Source organism: Dacryopinax primogenitus (genome assembly GCF_000292625.1).
Source record: "Dacryopinax primogenitus strain DJM-731 SS1 chromosome Unknown DACRYscaffold_4, whole genome shotgun sequence".
Classification (NCBI taxonomy): Eukaryota; Fungi; Basidiomycota; class Dacrymycetes; order Dacrymycetales; family Dacrymycetaceae; genus Dacryopinax; species Dacryopinax primogenitus.
In genome coordinates this window covers 439,759-452,308 of record NW_024467201.1, presented here as the reverse complement: position 1 = coordinate 452,308, position 12,550 = coordinate 439,759, and the positions used below count along the sequence as shown (strand labels likewise).

The following is a 12,550-nucleotide window of genomic DNA, read 5'->3' as shown; positions in this document are numbered from 1 at the left end:
AGCAAGCGTCCAGCTGAAGACGTGTCAGCGGTTATGATATGCTTGCGCCTTTAGATACGAATCACCTGCATGGCAGCCACCACGCCATCTTTCAGGCATTTGAAATCTTTCAGGATATCCCTTCCCTTGTCGTCCCAGGCCTCTTCACATGCTAGCAGGACAGGCGCGAGGGCCTGGATACAGGCTGTTGCAATGTTTCATCGGTATCACCGTTGAAGTCGAGACAGAGGAGAGACGTGCAGAGCATGTTGCAATTATTGGGAATGGCGGCAGCGTGAACATTCAGGCCGATGAAGGCGAGGACGGCTACAGAGGTGAGATTGAACGAGGCGCGCATCGTGGGTTAACGATTCTTGAGATACCCACTGAGGAGACCAAACGCTCCCCTTATATACCTTTCAGACGTCGGGGGCCTCGCAAATGACAACCCAACACGGCCGATTCCTGGTTTTGTCCAGGTGACAAGACGCTCCAGATCCACTTTCCCTCTCAGTTCAGTGACTGTCCTTTCTTGCGTGTCATTACGCCCATGGCTCCGAAGGAGGATTAGGCTAGCCAGCATGATAAGTTCCAGCCAGTCTTGTGTAGGACTATCATCGAACATCCCGGCAAGTTTGAAAACACTGGTTTGTACTTGGGATGCTGAGCAGCCTTATAGGTCCATGTGGCAGGTTCCTCTCCTTTCCTGAGCAGACATGCTTTTGGCGTTCAGGAGGATAGCTCGAAACTTGGGTAAAGAGGCGATGGGTAGTCAGATACATGACCGGCACATGACAAGAACAGTCCGTGATATTCGCAGCACATGACGAATAGGCCCAGGGGCATATTCGCGACCTTCCACGTTGGTCGACCTCGATGCTATCCTCAGCAGGTGTTCCAAGGCGTATTTTAGTGCAGAAGAAAAAGATCTCCTTCACCCGAGACAAGGTGCACGTTGACGAAGAGTGAGAGCTAGAGAGGTCAGGGACACGTCTCTTTCTTCCACCATCATCTTCCAGGATCGGCCAGTGACCATTGCATCAAGCATGTGTCCCTTCAATCAGGCGCTCGCTGGACTAATTTTATAGAGATCACGAGCTTGGATAGCGTCTTGCAACTATCAATTCTGTGCTCGTAGGTGGACCGGTCGGCCGATCGTTTTCTAGAAGCAGGGCAACAAGTTAGGATGCTTTGCGCCATGCATATCTGGCTTCCGTGTTCCCGTTGATTCTGCATGTCGGCGATCTGCTAGCCCCTGTATCCTTCTGTACAAGTTAACTTTTGCATATGGATCGTGACAGGCCCATGTCGACGTGCTATGCACCGTCCAACCTGGGCGTGGGCGTCACATATGAGAGGTCTATTCCTGGTCTACCGATGATCAACGTGCTCTCAAGAGCATGTGCTCTGCGCTGAAGAAGATCGAAGAGGCTCTGAAGTTGATACCTTGTCTGAAAGGTATATAATCTAGGCAATGTTCAACTATTTGGCAGTCGCGCTTGATTGAACAACAAACCACGTCAACATGCACGCACGAGTTGCCGTTGCTTGTCCCCTTCATCGGCACTACCAATGCAAGTGTCCTTCCCCGCAGCTGTGACATTACGAGTGAGCACCTTTCGCCTGCATGTTCTCTAGCACGAACTCAGAGAAATTACGCAAAGCCTGCATCACCGAGCTTGCGTCAAGCTTCATGGTTTGCGTCGAGGCTGTCCAAGACGGGTTCGGAAACGTGGTTTATGATGCTCAGTGCATTGAAGATGCGATCGCAGCTGGTACCTCCCTTGTACGTGCCCCGACGAACAGTAGTCATTTAACTGAATGTTTTGTAGCCCGCGGCCTGCAGTGCCTGTTTTAGCCTGTGACCACCGGTGTCGTCAACTGACAAAGGAGAGGTTGCCTTTTCTCGTACGAGGTGTATGCGATTCCCAATGTACATGATTGGATTCTTTCGCGCCGTTTCTGAATGAATATATGACAAGCTCTTTTTCCTGCAGCGTTTCTAACTTGCGCTTGTGCTCGTCTTCACCTGACATGCAGAACCCGCAGAAGCCCTGCTTGCATGGAATCCGAGATAATGCTTTGTCCAAGCAGGTAGAATTCGGAGCCAGGTCAGGCGGCGTGGCAAGAGAGGATACAAAATAGATAGAATAACGATGACTTGATGTAGCACAGTATCATGGTTGAAGAGAGAGAGACGCATCCCTGACCTCTTGCAGTCACGGTCGGCGCATGTCATCCCCTTCCCACCTCTCGCTAATCCTCGACCTCACCCCCGTCCCCTGGGATGCCCTCTCCCACTCCACCCCTCCCCTAAGACTGAAGGACTTCCTAGCTCAAGCACTCGTGTTCATAAATGCCCACCTAGCGCTGAGGAACGAGAACAGCGTGAGCGTGTTCGGTGCTCTTCCGGGTCGAAGGTCTGTCCCTGTTGTCATTTGGGTGAGAGTTGTGCTGAACGGGTGTGGGGTGGGAAGTATGATACTCTACCCGCCAGCGGGGAGTACGCAGGTAGAAGCAGACGAGAATACGTTCCATGTTTTTGGTCAGGTGGATGAGGGGTTTATGAGGAGTGTCGAGCAGGAGGTGGAGGACCTGCAGGAGGTCGAGGAGGATGGTGCGTCTTCATTCTCCCTGTCTACAACCTCTAACATCGTGCAGTCCCACCAGCACTCGTCGGGGCGCTCACAAAGTCTCTCTGCTGTATGTCCTGCCTCCCAATATAGACTAATCCGCTAACTGATGGACAGACATCAACCGCCTCTCCAACCCCCCACCCCCCTCAAATCCCTCCGAAGCCCCTCCTCCTCCGCCCCACTCCCGCATTCTCCTCTTCTCCGTCTCTCCCGACGCCAGCGTCGCTTATATCCCCTTTATGAACTGTATATTCTCTGCTCAAAAGCTTGTGCGTCTCTCTTTGCGTAACGGTTGTAGAATGTACAGGATGCTGATACACAGAGTAGAAAGTAGCAATCGATGTGTGCAAATTGGACGAGTCGGAGGTGATATTCTTGCACCAGGCGTGTCACCTCACAGGAGGCGCGTTCGTACCCATAACACAGCGTGAAGCGCTTCTGCAGTACCTCTCAGTACGCCACCTCCTACCTCCTATCTATTAGTTGGTTGACCAGAAACAGATGTGTTTCCTAAGCGAGACGGAAACGCGGAAGACGCTCGCCGTGCCCACTCTTGATAAAGTCGATTTCCGCGCTGCGTGTTTCTGCCATAAGGAGATTGTTGACATCGGGTATGTGTGCTCGGTCTGCCTGTCTAGTGAGTATTTGCTACCTGGGAGTGGGAACAGTCTGATCAGGAGGGGAAGTATTCTGTCAGCCGGTGTTGGAGTGCTCGACATGCCGGTACGCGTTTGTCCGCGAGGATGAAAACACAACCGCTGACATTTTCTTGGCAGTACCAAGTTCTCGCCAGATACGCTCCTCCGATTTGGCAATATGAACCTCAACGGGCATGCGCATACGCATTCGAATGGGACGGTCACTGCATAGTCCGGCTTGTCACTCTGCAAGTTTTTTGCAATTGTATACTACAGTGCTTTGCTTTGCTTTCGTGCCCGAAGACGCACGATCAGCTTCGGGCAGCAGGCATTAGTGTATTATTACGTACTGAGTCACAATGCAATATATAAACTCGTAACATTGAAATCCATCTAGAAATGCATTTGTTTGCATTATAATCAAAATACAGACGAAAGTACGCCAATCAATTGTGATTTACTTCTGAAAGCGTACTGCATTCGACGGCGACGGCGACGGCGATACAGAACTGACGCTGACTTCTTTTGCCAAGTAACTCTGACCGTGGATATCTACCAGAGCGAAGGCAGTTTTTGATCGCTGTCTGCGTTCTTACCTTCACTTCTCCTCGACGTCCTCAACGTCCTCGACGACGACGACGACAAATGTCCATCTTCCCACGTATCTCTCCTCGCCTCTCTCGCCCTCTGGCCCTTTTGGCAATCCTCATCATCGTCGCTTTTGTTGGACACGCGTCCTTCCTGCAAGGACGATACACACTCAAGAGGAGAGATCAACATGTTCTCACAGACGATGGCAGCGAGCACATCGAAGAGCTGATAGACAATGAGGAGGTGAGCATCGATCCTCTCTATCCCTGGTCGACGTCCTCCCTGACTGGCTCGAGCAGCCCCTTCCCTCCGAACTACCATCTATCCCGCCCGTCATCTGTCCATGGCTGCCCAACCCTACGTGGGAGTTCGACTTTCCCCGTGAGGTACTCACAGGGCCCAAGCAAGACGTCTACTACATGCACAACGATAGGCTCCCCGCGCTCGTCATCGTCCCACCACCTTCCTCTCACATCTGCTCAGACGATCCCTCCTTCGGTCCTCTCCTGCTCGTGGGGGTCTTCTCTACCGCCTCAAGCTGGGAACAACGAGCTGTCATGCGCACTCTTCAGCGGCGAGGGCTGAACGCCCGCTCCCCAGCTGTAGACTTCCGCTTCATCCTCGGACAGCCTGACGCTTCCAACCCACAGGAAGCAGAAATCATACAGCTCGAGCACAGAGCGCATGGGGATATCGTCGTCCTCGATATAGAGGAGAACATGGATGAGGGCAAGACGTACGCTTTCTTCCAATGGGCGAGTCGACTGCCAGAAGGCGCCCAGCCGAGGTTCATAATGAAAGCCGACCAGGATGTGCGTGCCCCCTCACCTCAATGCACCCCAACAGCTAACAAATAGCAGACCTTCCTCATACTACCAAACGTGCTCGCCTCCTTCTCCGAATTGTCGTGCTCCGAACTCGTCTACTGGGGCACATGGTGGGGCTCTTGCATGCACTGCTACCCGCTCTACATGCGCGGGCTCGCCTACGCCCTCTCCTGGCCGCTCGTAGCTTGGCTGGGCTCGGCCTCCCTCTCCGGGATCTCGACAAAGGGGATCGAGGATATTCGCACCGCGGGGTGGTTTGCCTCTTTACCGGATGGAGCGCCCGTCAAGGTGGTGGATATGAAAACGAGGATGGGGGACTGGTATGGAGGTACCATACCACATGATGTGCATACTGTGGCATTGCATGCTATGAAGAACACCGAGGTGAGCTGTCTACTCTAGCAAGGTGGGACGGGGCTGATGAAGGCAGTTCTGGATCGAGGTCGCTCAGGAGATGGTGGGGATATGGAAAACCGCTGGGTGGGAGTATACCTGGCCTCCTTCTACTGAAGAGTGAAGTGCAGAGCACCCAAAGTGCTTTCCACTCGAACGGCTGTACGACTGCCGATATCTTACTGTGGATTCCCTGTCGAGCACTTGTATTTTAATACACGCTGGATTGTTGTATGGCTAGTCACGTAGATTCATTCACGGTACATTCCTTCCTCTAATCACTCGCTAAACAAGCCCCCCATGACCGCAAACAGCCCCGCATTGGCAACCGCGTCTCCCAGTCCAACCTGGCCTCCCTTCCTAGCCTCCTTATCCGCCCGACACTCCTGAACAAAGTCCGTAAACATCTCTATGGTGTCCAGTGGCCCGCCCGCGCTCTCAGGGTGGAACTGTACGCCCCAGACCTTCTTACCGCTCTCAGCAGTACTCTTGATCCCCTCCACGCTGGAGTCGTTACAGTTGATGAAGAACGGTTCCCAGCCCTTGGGGAACGGGTCCTGCAATGTGAGCGCATACTGGTGGTTCTGGCTCGTGACATATACCCGGCCAGCGCGGATACTGCCACTATCCGCAAGCGCCAGGACAGGCTGGTTATGCCCCCTGTTCCCGAATGTCATCCGGTATGCGTCGAGCCCGGCGGCAAGGCCGATAATCTGATGCCCCATGCAGATACCAAATACTGGGCGGTCCCATTCTTTCAGTGTCTGGCGGACGTTGGCAATAGCGGCTTTGGCGTGCTTCGGGTCCCCAGGCCCGTTGGTGAGGAACATGCCATCGAACTGGTCGCGGACGGTATTGAAGTCGAAGTTCCAGGGATAAACTGTAACGCGCGCCCCGCGCCTAACAAGAGAGCGGAGGATGTTGGCCTTCGCGCCAAAGTCTAGCACGGCGATGTTGACGTCGCCGTCCGGGTTGAGCACGTAGGAATCGCTTGTTGACGCTTCGGCAACGAGGTTGTCGAATGATGGGTCCCAATACTCTTCAGCCGCCGGAGGGAGGAGGAGCGCATCCTGCCCTATGGCCAAGCGGCCGAGTGTCGTCCCCTGATCCCGGAGGAGAGTGGTGATAGCACGCGTGTCGACATCCGTTATCCCAGGAATGCCGGACCGCTTGCACCAGTCCCCGATGCTTTCCACCGCGGCGTGGTGCGAGTAACGTTCCGCTACGTCAGCGACGACCACCCCGGCGCACTGAATGCCCTTGGACTCGAGGACGACACCGACATCCCAATTGTCTGTGGCTGCGTCGTTCTTCGGCACTCCGTAGTTGCCTATCAGAGGCGTGGTAAACACCAGGATCTGGTACATGTAGGATGGATCGGTCATAGATTCGGTATCTACAAAGAGGTCAGATGCGTATTGATTGCAGGGTGCCAGCACATACAGGAAGTAATGGATGTGGAGAAGACCGTCTCTCCCCAGACACTGCGTTCCGCGCCAAACGAGCGTCCTTTAAACGTCTGCCCCGTCTTGAGATGTAATGCAGCAGGCACTGTCTTCGCTGCTGGGGTCACGATGCCCCTAGCAAACTTGGGCACCTGCACACGGAAGTTGATCATCATTCGAAACGCCATGTTGATTGTGTGAGAGGGGGTATTGGGGCAGATACGTTTAATAACCGAGCAGAGAGTAAACGTAGTCACTGAGATAGTCGTCCCTTGTGGACTGTGTGAACATGAGCCGGGGTGGGCTAGTCGAGGTGCAGATGGTGGTCGAGGTCCAAGGCTGGCAAGGGATGTAACAGAAAATTCAGGCCGTGTGAGTGAAAAATTCACTGCTTCCGACGTTGACCCGGAGCCGAACTTCTTTCAACCGCAATTTATGAAGCGCACCACTTTGTGACGGTTGGAACGAAAATAACAGGTATCATGTCGGGGAACCCGTGGGACTGGGGGGAAATTTCATCGAATCCTGACCATGTTTACTACTAAGAACACTATGGCAAAAACTGCAAAGGTCACAAAGAGGTTCATCTGTTCTGGAAACTCAAGCAGCAGATCCAGCAGATCCAGCAGAGGCACAAGCATAAGAAGGTTAAGCAGCAGATTGAGAAACGCAGAGGGAAGGGGAAACAGGGAGAGGAGGAGAAGACAGCAAAAGCTGTTGATGAGGATGGTGCTCACTTAAGAGGCAGAGGATAATGACCAGTATGGGATTAACACATGCCAAAGAGCAATGCTAATGCTTAGCAGACCGAACGAAATGACCGTGGACGATCTACTTGGTGGTGAGTTTATGGACGACGGCGACTGAAGGAGAGGACGACAACAGCAGCGCAGTGGACGACAACGAGTCATTCGCCTCTGTAGACGATCTAGACGCAGACGAAGAGGCACACAAGATGGATTTGGAGAGTTTGAAAGAGGTGGATCCCAAATTCTACAAATACTTGCAGGAGAACGACAAGGAGCTGCTGGAGTTTGGGAACGAGCCTGAGGAGATTAAGGATGCTGAAGATGTGGACGTGGAAGTGGACGAAGCAGGTATCGCGATGGAAGAAGAAGAGGATGAGATCACCGTTCCTTCCACTGCGAAAGAGGTGATGAAGGAGATGCTACACGCGTGGCAGAGGTCCATCCTCGAGGGATAATTCTCCCATGCGTATCCTCACGTAGCTCACACCTACACAGCACCATTCGCTGCGTTCTCTCAGACGCCTTCTACTCGCATTCCGTGTCGCGGTACATATGAATGAAGAAGATGGGACGCAATATGCGTACTCCATAGGCAGCTCGGCCGGTTCGTCGTTCCCCCTCTTCTTACCTTCCGCTGACCCGGTGCAGTATATAACAAGCTTGTTGTTGCTGCGTTGAAGTACACGTCGATCGTCCTTTCCCATCATTTACCTTACAAAACTCTTCCCGACAGATGCTAGTGCGAACTTCCCACCTAGTCTAAGATTTCAACTAATTTTCCCAGCAAACCTCCCGCACAGACGAAGAAACACTCCACCCTGCAGAAGATGACTCTCTCTTTCTTCGGTAACGTTCTTCACCTCCTCTCCCAGCTTCCAGACGGCGACATGAAGCTCCTCATCCTATCCGAGTCGACGAAAGTGATCCCATACATCGTCTCTTCCCGGAAAGTCGTCAAGGACTACCTCAAGCAGCTGCTAGCGGGTTCGATGACGTGCGCCTGACTGCGCTCCTCGCTATTCGGCGACTCGCGGCTAGTCCCGACCAGAGTATACTCGACATGTGCCTGAAAGGGACTTATGTCTCTCTCGTCCGCTCTTCACGGGCAACGACGGTGCACACCTGCCCTCGATCAACCTCATGAAGAACTCTGCTATGGAGCTGTACACCCTCGACCACGAGGCGGCGTATCAGCACGCATTCCGTATATCCGCCAGCTCGCCGTCCACCTCAGGGAAAGTATGAAAGTGAAGAGCAAGGAGGCATACAAGGCTGTCTATAACTGGCAATATGTGCACTCGCTCGGCTTTTGGGCTGGGGTCCTCGCCAAGGCGTGTGATTGGGATGCACTGGGAGAGAGTGCACTACATGCAAGTGACGATCGGGGCGATCAAGTAAGTTTCCCTTTCAGGTCCCTTCAGTTGTATCTAACGGACGTAGACTGATTCCAACACCCCGCTACTTCCCACTGCATCTCCACTGCGTCCGTTCCCTCCTTCACCTGATCCGCCACACGGGGGTGTTCGTCCCCCTCTCTCCCTTCATCCTGCAAATGCTCACATCATCCGAGCTCTCGCACAAGCCCAAGCCCTCAACCCAGCGTCCGCTCGACCTGCAAGCCTTCATCTGCGTCCCAGCACCGTATGTCCGCACCAGACTGTACCAAGATGCCCTCGCGGAGGAAAGCGCCTACCTGCTCGGAGAATGGTTCGAGATGTGTGCGCAGACCATAGCTTTCCCCGAGCTTGCTGTGCCAGTGACGATCCTCGTCCGGCGGATGCTGAAAAGGTTCAGCAGTGTCAAGCTCGCAACTACTCTCAAGCCGCTTGTAGAGCGTCTGGAGGAGCATGCAAAGTGGGACGAGAAACGACGTTCGGGAGTAGCATTCGATCCGGCGGATGCCGCGGGGAAGTAGAGAGGTTCGAAGCGGCTATTGGGGTTGCCGAGAGCCCGTTGGGCAAGTGGATGAAACTCCAGCGGAGGGCCAGGGAGAGACGCAAGGCAGTGATCGAGAAGGTAATCAAAATTTAAACCATGTGGCCTGAAGCTCATTGGAAGATAGGCGAGAGAGGGTGCATCGGAGATGGTGGACAACTGGGGAAGCGTGCCCTCGTAACAGTTATGCACTAGAACTCTGATGCTCGTGTTTAATCTCGGATCATCATTAGTAGGAGACTCATGATATCTTTAATGATCATGTTGTGAACTCTCCCCTAGAAATATCGCCAGACACTCTTTGATCATCAATTTCGGCACGACTCTTCCTGATCAGAACATCCCAAGCACAGATCGATGAAATTAATAACACAGTATTGTATTAGTACAACCACCCGGCCCAAGACTAAGCGTCAAGCTCCATCCCCCCCTCCTGCACCTCTGGCTCCGCATCCTCAGGAGGGTGCATGAGCTCGTCAAGTGCTTTTGACACGGTCCTCAATTTTCGCCTGAAGACGGCAATCGCTTCTGGAAGGATGGCGTTGGGTGCCATTTGCCCTGCTGACTCGATGGTGACTGCAACAGGTTAGTTGCCTGAGAGAGAGAAGCGGGATGTGGGACGTACACAGGAAATGATCCCTCACTCGAGTGAGTTTGACCGCACCCTCAAACTCGGGATAAAGGAAGACGTTCCTGCTCATCGTATCCTTCCTCGCATCCTTGACAAACACCTCCCATTCCTCTTGCTTATTCCTTCTTTTCCCCATAACACCGGGGGAGAAGCTCTGCATAAACTTCGCTTGCAGCTGCTCCGGTATTGGTTTGAGGATCTGGATATATGGCAACAGACGGTACGTTGCAGTAGCGACCGGACTGTACTTTGCATGGTCTCTCCCGCAGCTCTTGACGCAGTGCATCTCGATGTTGAGTTCCTGCCCCGGGCGAAGCTTGACGAGAACTATATCGGGTTTTGCGACAGAAGGGGGGTCGGCGAGCCAGTCTGGAAGTGCTGCTTGCGCACCAACAGGCTTCCACCGGAGGTGGGAGGCGTAGATGGACGAGTTTTCGTACAGCTCTGAGGGGTCGGTGCTCCCTCTTGGCGGAAAGGGACGGCTGGTGCAAGTAACCTGCACTTCAAAAGAAATGGTGTTTGCATCGGTTGGAACAGCGTTCGCTGTGAGCGCGCATACTCCGTCAGCAATGAGTATGGGAGTAGGGAAGAGTACGCACGGGTCCAGCTCTCAAGCCTCGCCGGGTTGATCCTCAAAGGTACCAGCCCCAGCCTACTCGCCAGCACCTCATCTTGCATGACGCTTGTGTTCTGCCAAACCCACACATTCTCCACTGCAATCGTTTCCACCTCCCCGATCATGATTCTCCGGAGAGCGTTGGCGATCGCTGCGTCTGTCCCTACGAGGTCGAAGTCGATTGTAGTGGGCGTGAGACGCTTGACGTCAACTTGTAAGCTCTGGGTAAAGGTCAGTAGGAGTAGGTAACGGAAGAAATGACGGACTTTTCGGAAAAACTCGAGGTCCCAGGTATACGATTCCCCTGGCCAGTGACCTGGGTAGTCGGTGCTGGATACCTATATCACGTGAGCTACATCCGGCCGAATAGGGAAAATTGTACATGAGAGACGCGCTCCGAGGCAATATGCACTAATCGGTGAGGGTGTATCTCCTCGGGCATCTCCTGCAGAGAAAAGGCTGTAGAGAAAAGAAGAGGGAGAGGCCCAGTCAGTCAACAGAGACTGAACTGAAAAAGTCGTTCGGTCCCTGAAGCACTGCCACGTGACTGTCCCAGACCGTCCTTGTTGGGCGAGCTCGAACCTAGAGGTATCCTCACTCCCTCTCTCTGTAAACTGTTGTGTCAAATATTATTCTACACTTGCTGCTCTACTCTGCTTTGACTACTAAGAAGCAGATCCGAAACCCCCGTCTCCTACATTTGTTACATGATCCGTCATGTCCTGGTCAGAAGTGTGCTGGCCTGGAGGGGAACATCGACCTGGAGAAAGACGGCATAGGGAGGGGCCTACAGGCCTACAGAGATGGAAGGAGTATTGGGTTGGGGTGGGGTGGGAGGACTGGGAGAAGAGGACTGAGGAAATGAGGGAACTACATGGGCTTTAAGAGGGCAAGGGACAGGTGTGGCTTGGACGGGAGTGCCTTCCTTCGCTTGGTACGGTAGGGTCAAATCGATGTACATATTGTCAACCCTGCTGCGTCTTACTCCATTCCGTCCTCATTCCAAGATGTCATCTGCGCGCTCGCAGGTCCCGGGACTTCGCTTCCCCACCCAGCTTGGCTTGCTCTCTCTCAAGCGCTGTGGTGTGGTGAAGGAGGAGGAGGCGCGTACTTCCGCATCTGGATCGAGGGGAACATTCCAGCATTCCTAAGGCTGGAAGTAGAAAAGGAATGTATTGCGAGTTGGAGGTCTACAGTATAGGGTGTTCTCGTCGTAACCGGTACGACATTACATTTTCAGCTACATGCCAACAAAGGCTACATGGGTTCCGGCATGATTGAAGGAGCTGCCCTGCGCACACGAGCCATGGCGGAGGGATCTGCCCTGGCTGCAGCACCTTTGATGCATGTTAGTTAGCCTGCGGAATTGAGGAGTGACCAGCCCAAGGTCACAGGTTTTGCATGGAGTGCCCCTCTATGAATGGGGTCATCCAAGAAATTACCCCTGCTCATGTGATGTGATGCATGCATACATCATAGTTGTCTGCCTGGTAGTCTCCTCCCCTCCCTCTCTTTCTTGCTCTCAGTCTGCTCTCTTTCTCTCACTATCTAAAACACTTCTTCTCTTACAAGATGGAATCTGGTTGCTGGGCAGATCCAGATTATGATGCCTTGAATGATTCTGACCTCTGGAATAAACATTGAACCAGCCTACCTCCTGGGGTGATTCAGACCCCCTCTGATGCAGACACCCTTTCTTGTTGTGAGATGGCATTTGACCCATAAGAAGATCCAGGTTATGATTCCTTGAATGACCCATATCTGTGGAATGAACCTCAAAATAGCCTGCCTTCTGGGGTGACTTATCAGAACTGCTCTTCTGATCACCAGTTCAGCCCCCCTCATAGTCCACCTGCCCCTCAGCCCCATTTCAATCACCTATGACCTCTTGAGGTGTACCACCTTCTTGTCAGGGAATGCATTTGTCAGGGGATGTCCCTAAAATCAATTGTGGACAGCTGCAATTGACAACAATCAGAGCACAGTCACATGGCATGACACCCCAAATGACAGCTGATGCTACAATCACCTGACTCCAAGAAGGACAGATCCCAGAACATGAGACATCAGTCATAGATCATATGGGACCAACCAGACAAGAGACATAAGG

General features: G+C 53.1%; 5 protein-coding genes across 5 annotated transcripts; 3 read left to right on the top strand and 2 right to left on the bottom strand.

Annotated features, from left to right (window-relative positions):
- Positions 1–2,208: 2,208 nt before the first annotated feature.
- Positions 2,209–3,626, top strand: DACRYDRAFT_63729 (transcription factor Tfb4; the record flags this gene model as incomplete). Its single annotated transcript, XM_040775738.1, has 8 exons — positions 2,209–2,399; positions 2,457–2,596; positions 2,641–2,682; positions 2,730–2,884; positions 2,943–3,068; positions 3,117–3,252; positions 3,302–3,338; positions 3,392–3,626. 8 exons carry the CDS (start codon positions 2,212–2,214, stop codon positions 3,483–3,485), a joined length of 918 nt encoding a protein of 305 aa, XP_040631002.1. The 3' UTR covers positions 3,486–3,626.
- Positions 3,627–4,501: 875 nt separating this feature from the next.
- DACRYDRAFT_20743 (uncharacterized protein) lies at positions 4,502–5,285 on the top strand. The gene is made up of 3 exons (XM_040772061.1): positions 4,502–4,656; positions 4,705–5,055; positions 5,102–5,285. Exons 1-3 carry the CDS (start codon positions 4,564–4,566, stop codon positions 5,186–5,188), a joined length of 531 nt encoding a protein of 176 aa, XP_040631001.1. The 5' UTR covers positions 4,502–4,563; the 3' UTR covers positions 5,189–5,285.
- Positions 5,286–5,310: 25 nt separating this feature from the next.
- Positions 5,311–6,682, bottom strand: DACRYDRAFT_76433 (carbamoyl phosphate synthase small subunit; the record flags this gene model as incomplete). Its single annotated transcript, XM_040776201.1, has 2 exons — positions 5,311–6,460; positions 6,508–6,682. The coding sequence occupies 2 exons, from the start codon at positions 6,680–6,682 to the stop codon at positions 5,343–5,345; spliced, it is 1,293 nt and encodes a 430-aa protein (XP_040631000.1). The 3' UTR covers positions 5,311–5,342.
- A 566-nt stretch (positions 6,683–7,248) lies between these two features.
- Positions 7,249–9,470, top strand: DACRYDRAFT_20741 (uncharacterized protein; the record flags this gene model as incomplete). The annotated part of the gene is made up of 8 exons (XM_040772060.1): positions 7,249–7,270; positions 7,381–7,694; positions 7,777–7,862; positions 7,907–7,997; positions 8,043–8,252; positions 8,332–8,652; positions 8,699–9,274; positions 9,321–9,470. Coding segments are annotated over 5 exons (873 nt in total), but the record flags the coding sequence as incomplete, so codon positions are not given.
- A 129-nt stretch (positions 9,471–9,599) lies between these two features.
- On the bottom strand, positions 9,600–10,901 carry DACRYDRAFT_76428 (RBP11-like subunit of RNA polymerase; the record flags this gene model as incomplete). The annotated part of the gene is made up of 5 exons (XM_040776200.1): positions 10,823–10,901; positions 10,707–10,778; positions 10,424–10,661; positions 9,819–10,367; positions 9,600–9,769 (listed from the first exon to the last, which is right to left on the bottom strand). The coding sequence occupies exons 1-5, from the start codon at positions 10,880–10,882 to the stop codon at positions 9,600–9,602; spliced, it is 1,089 nt and encodes a 362-aa protein (XP_040630998.1). The 5' UTR covers positions 10,883–10,901.
- Positions 10,902–12,550: the final 1,649 nt, after the last annotated feature.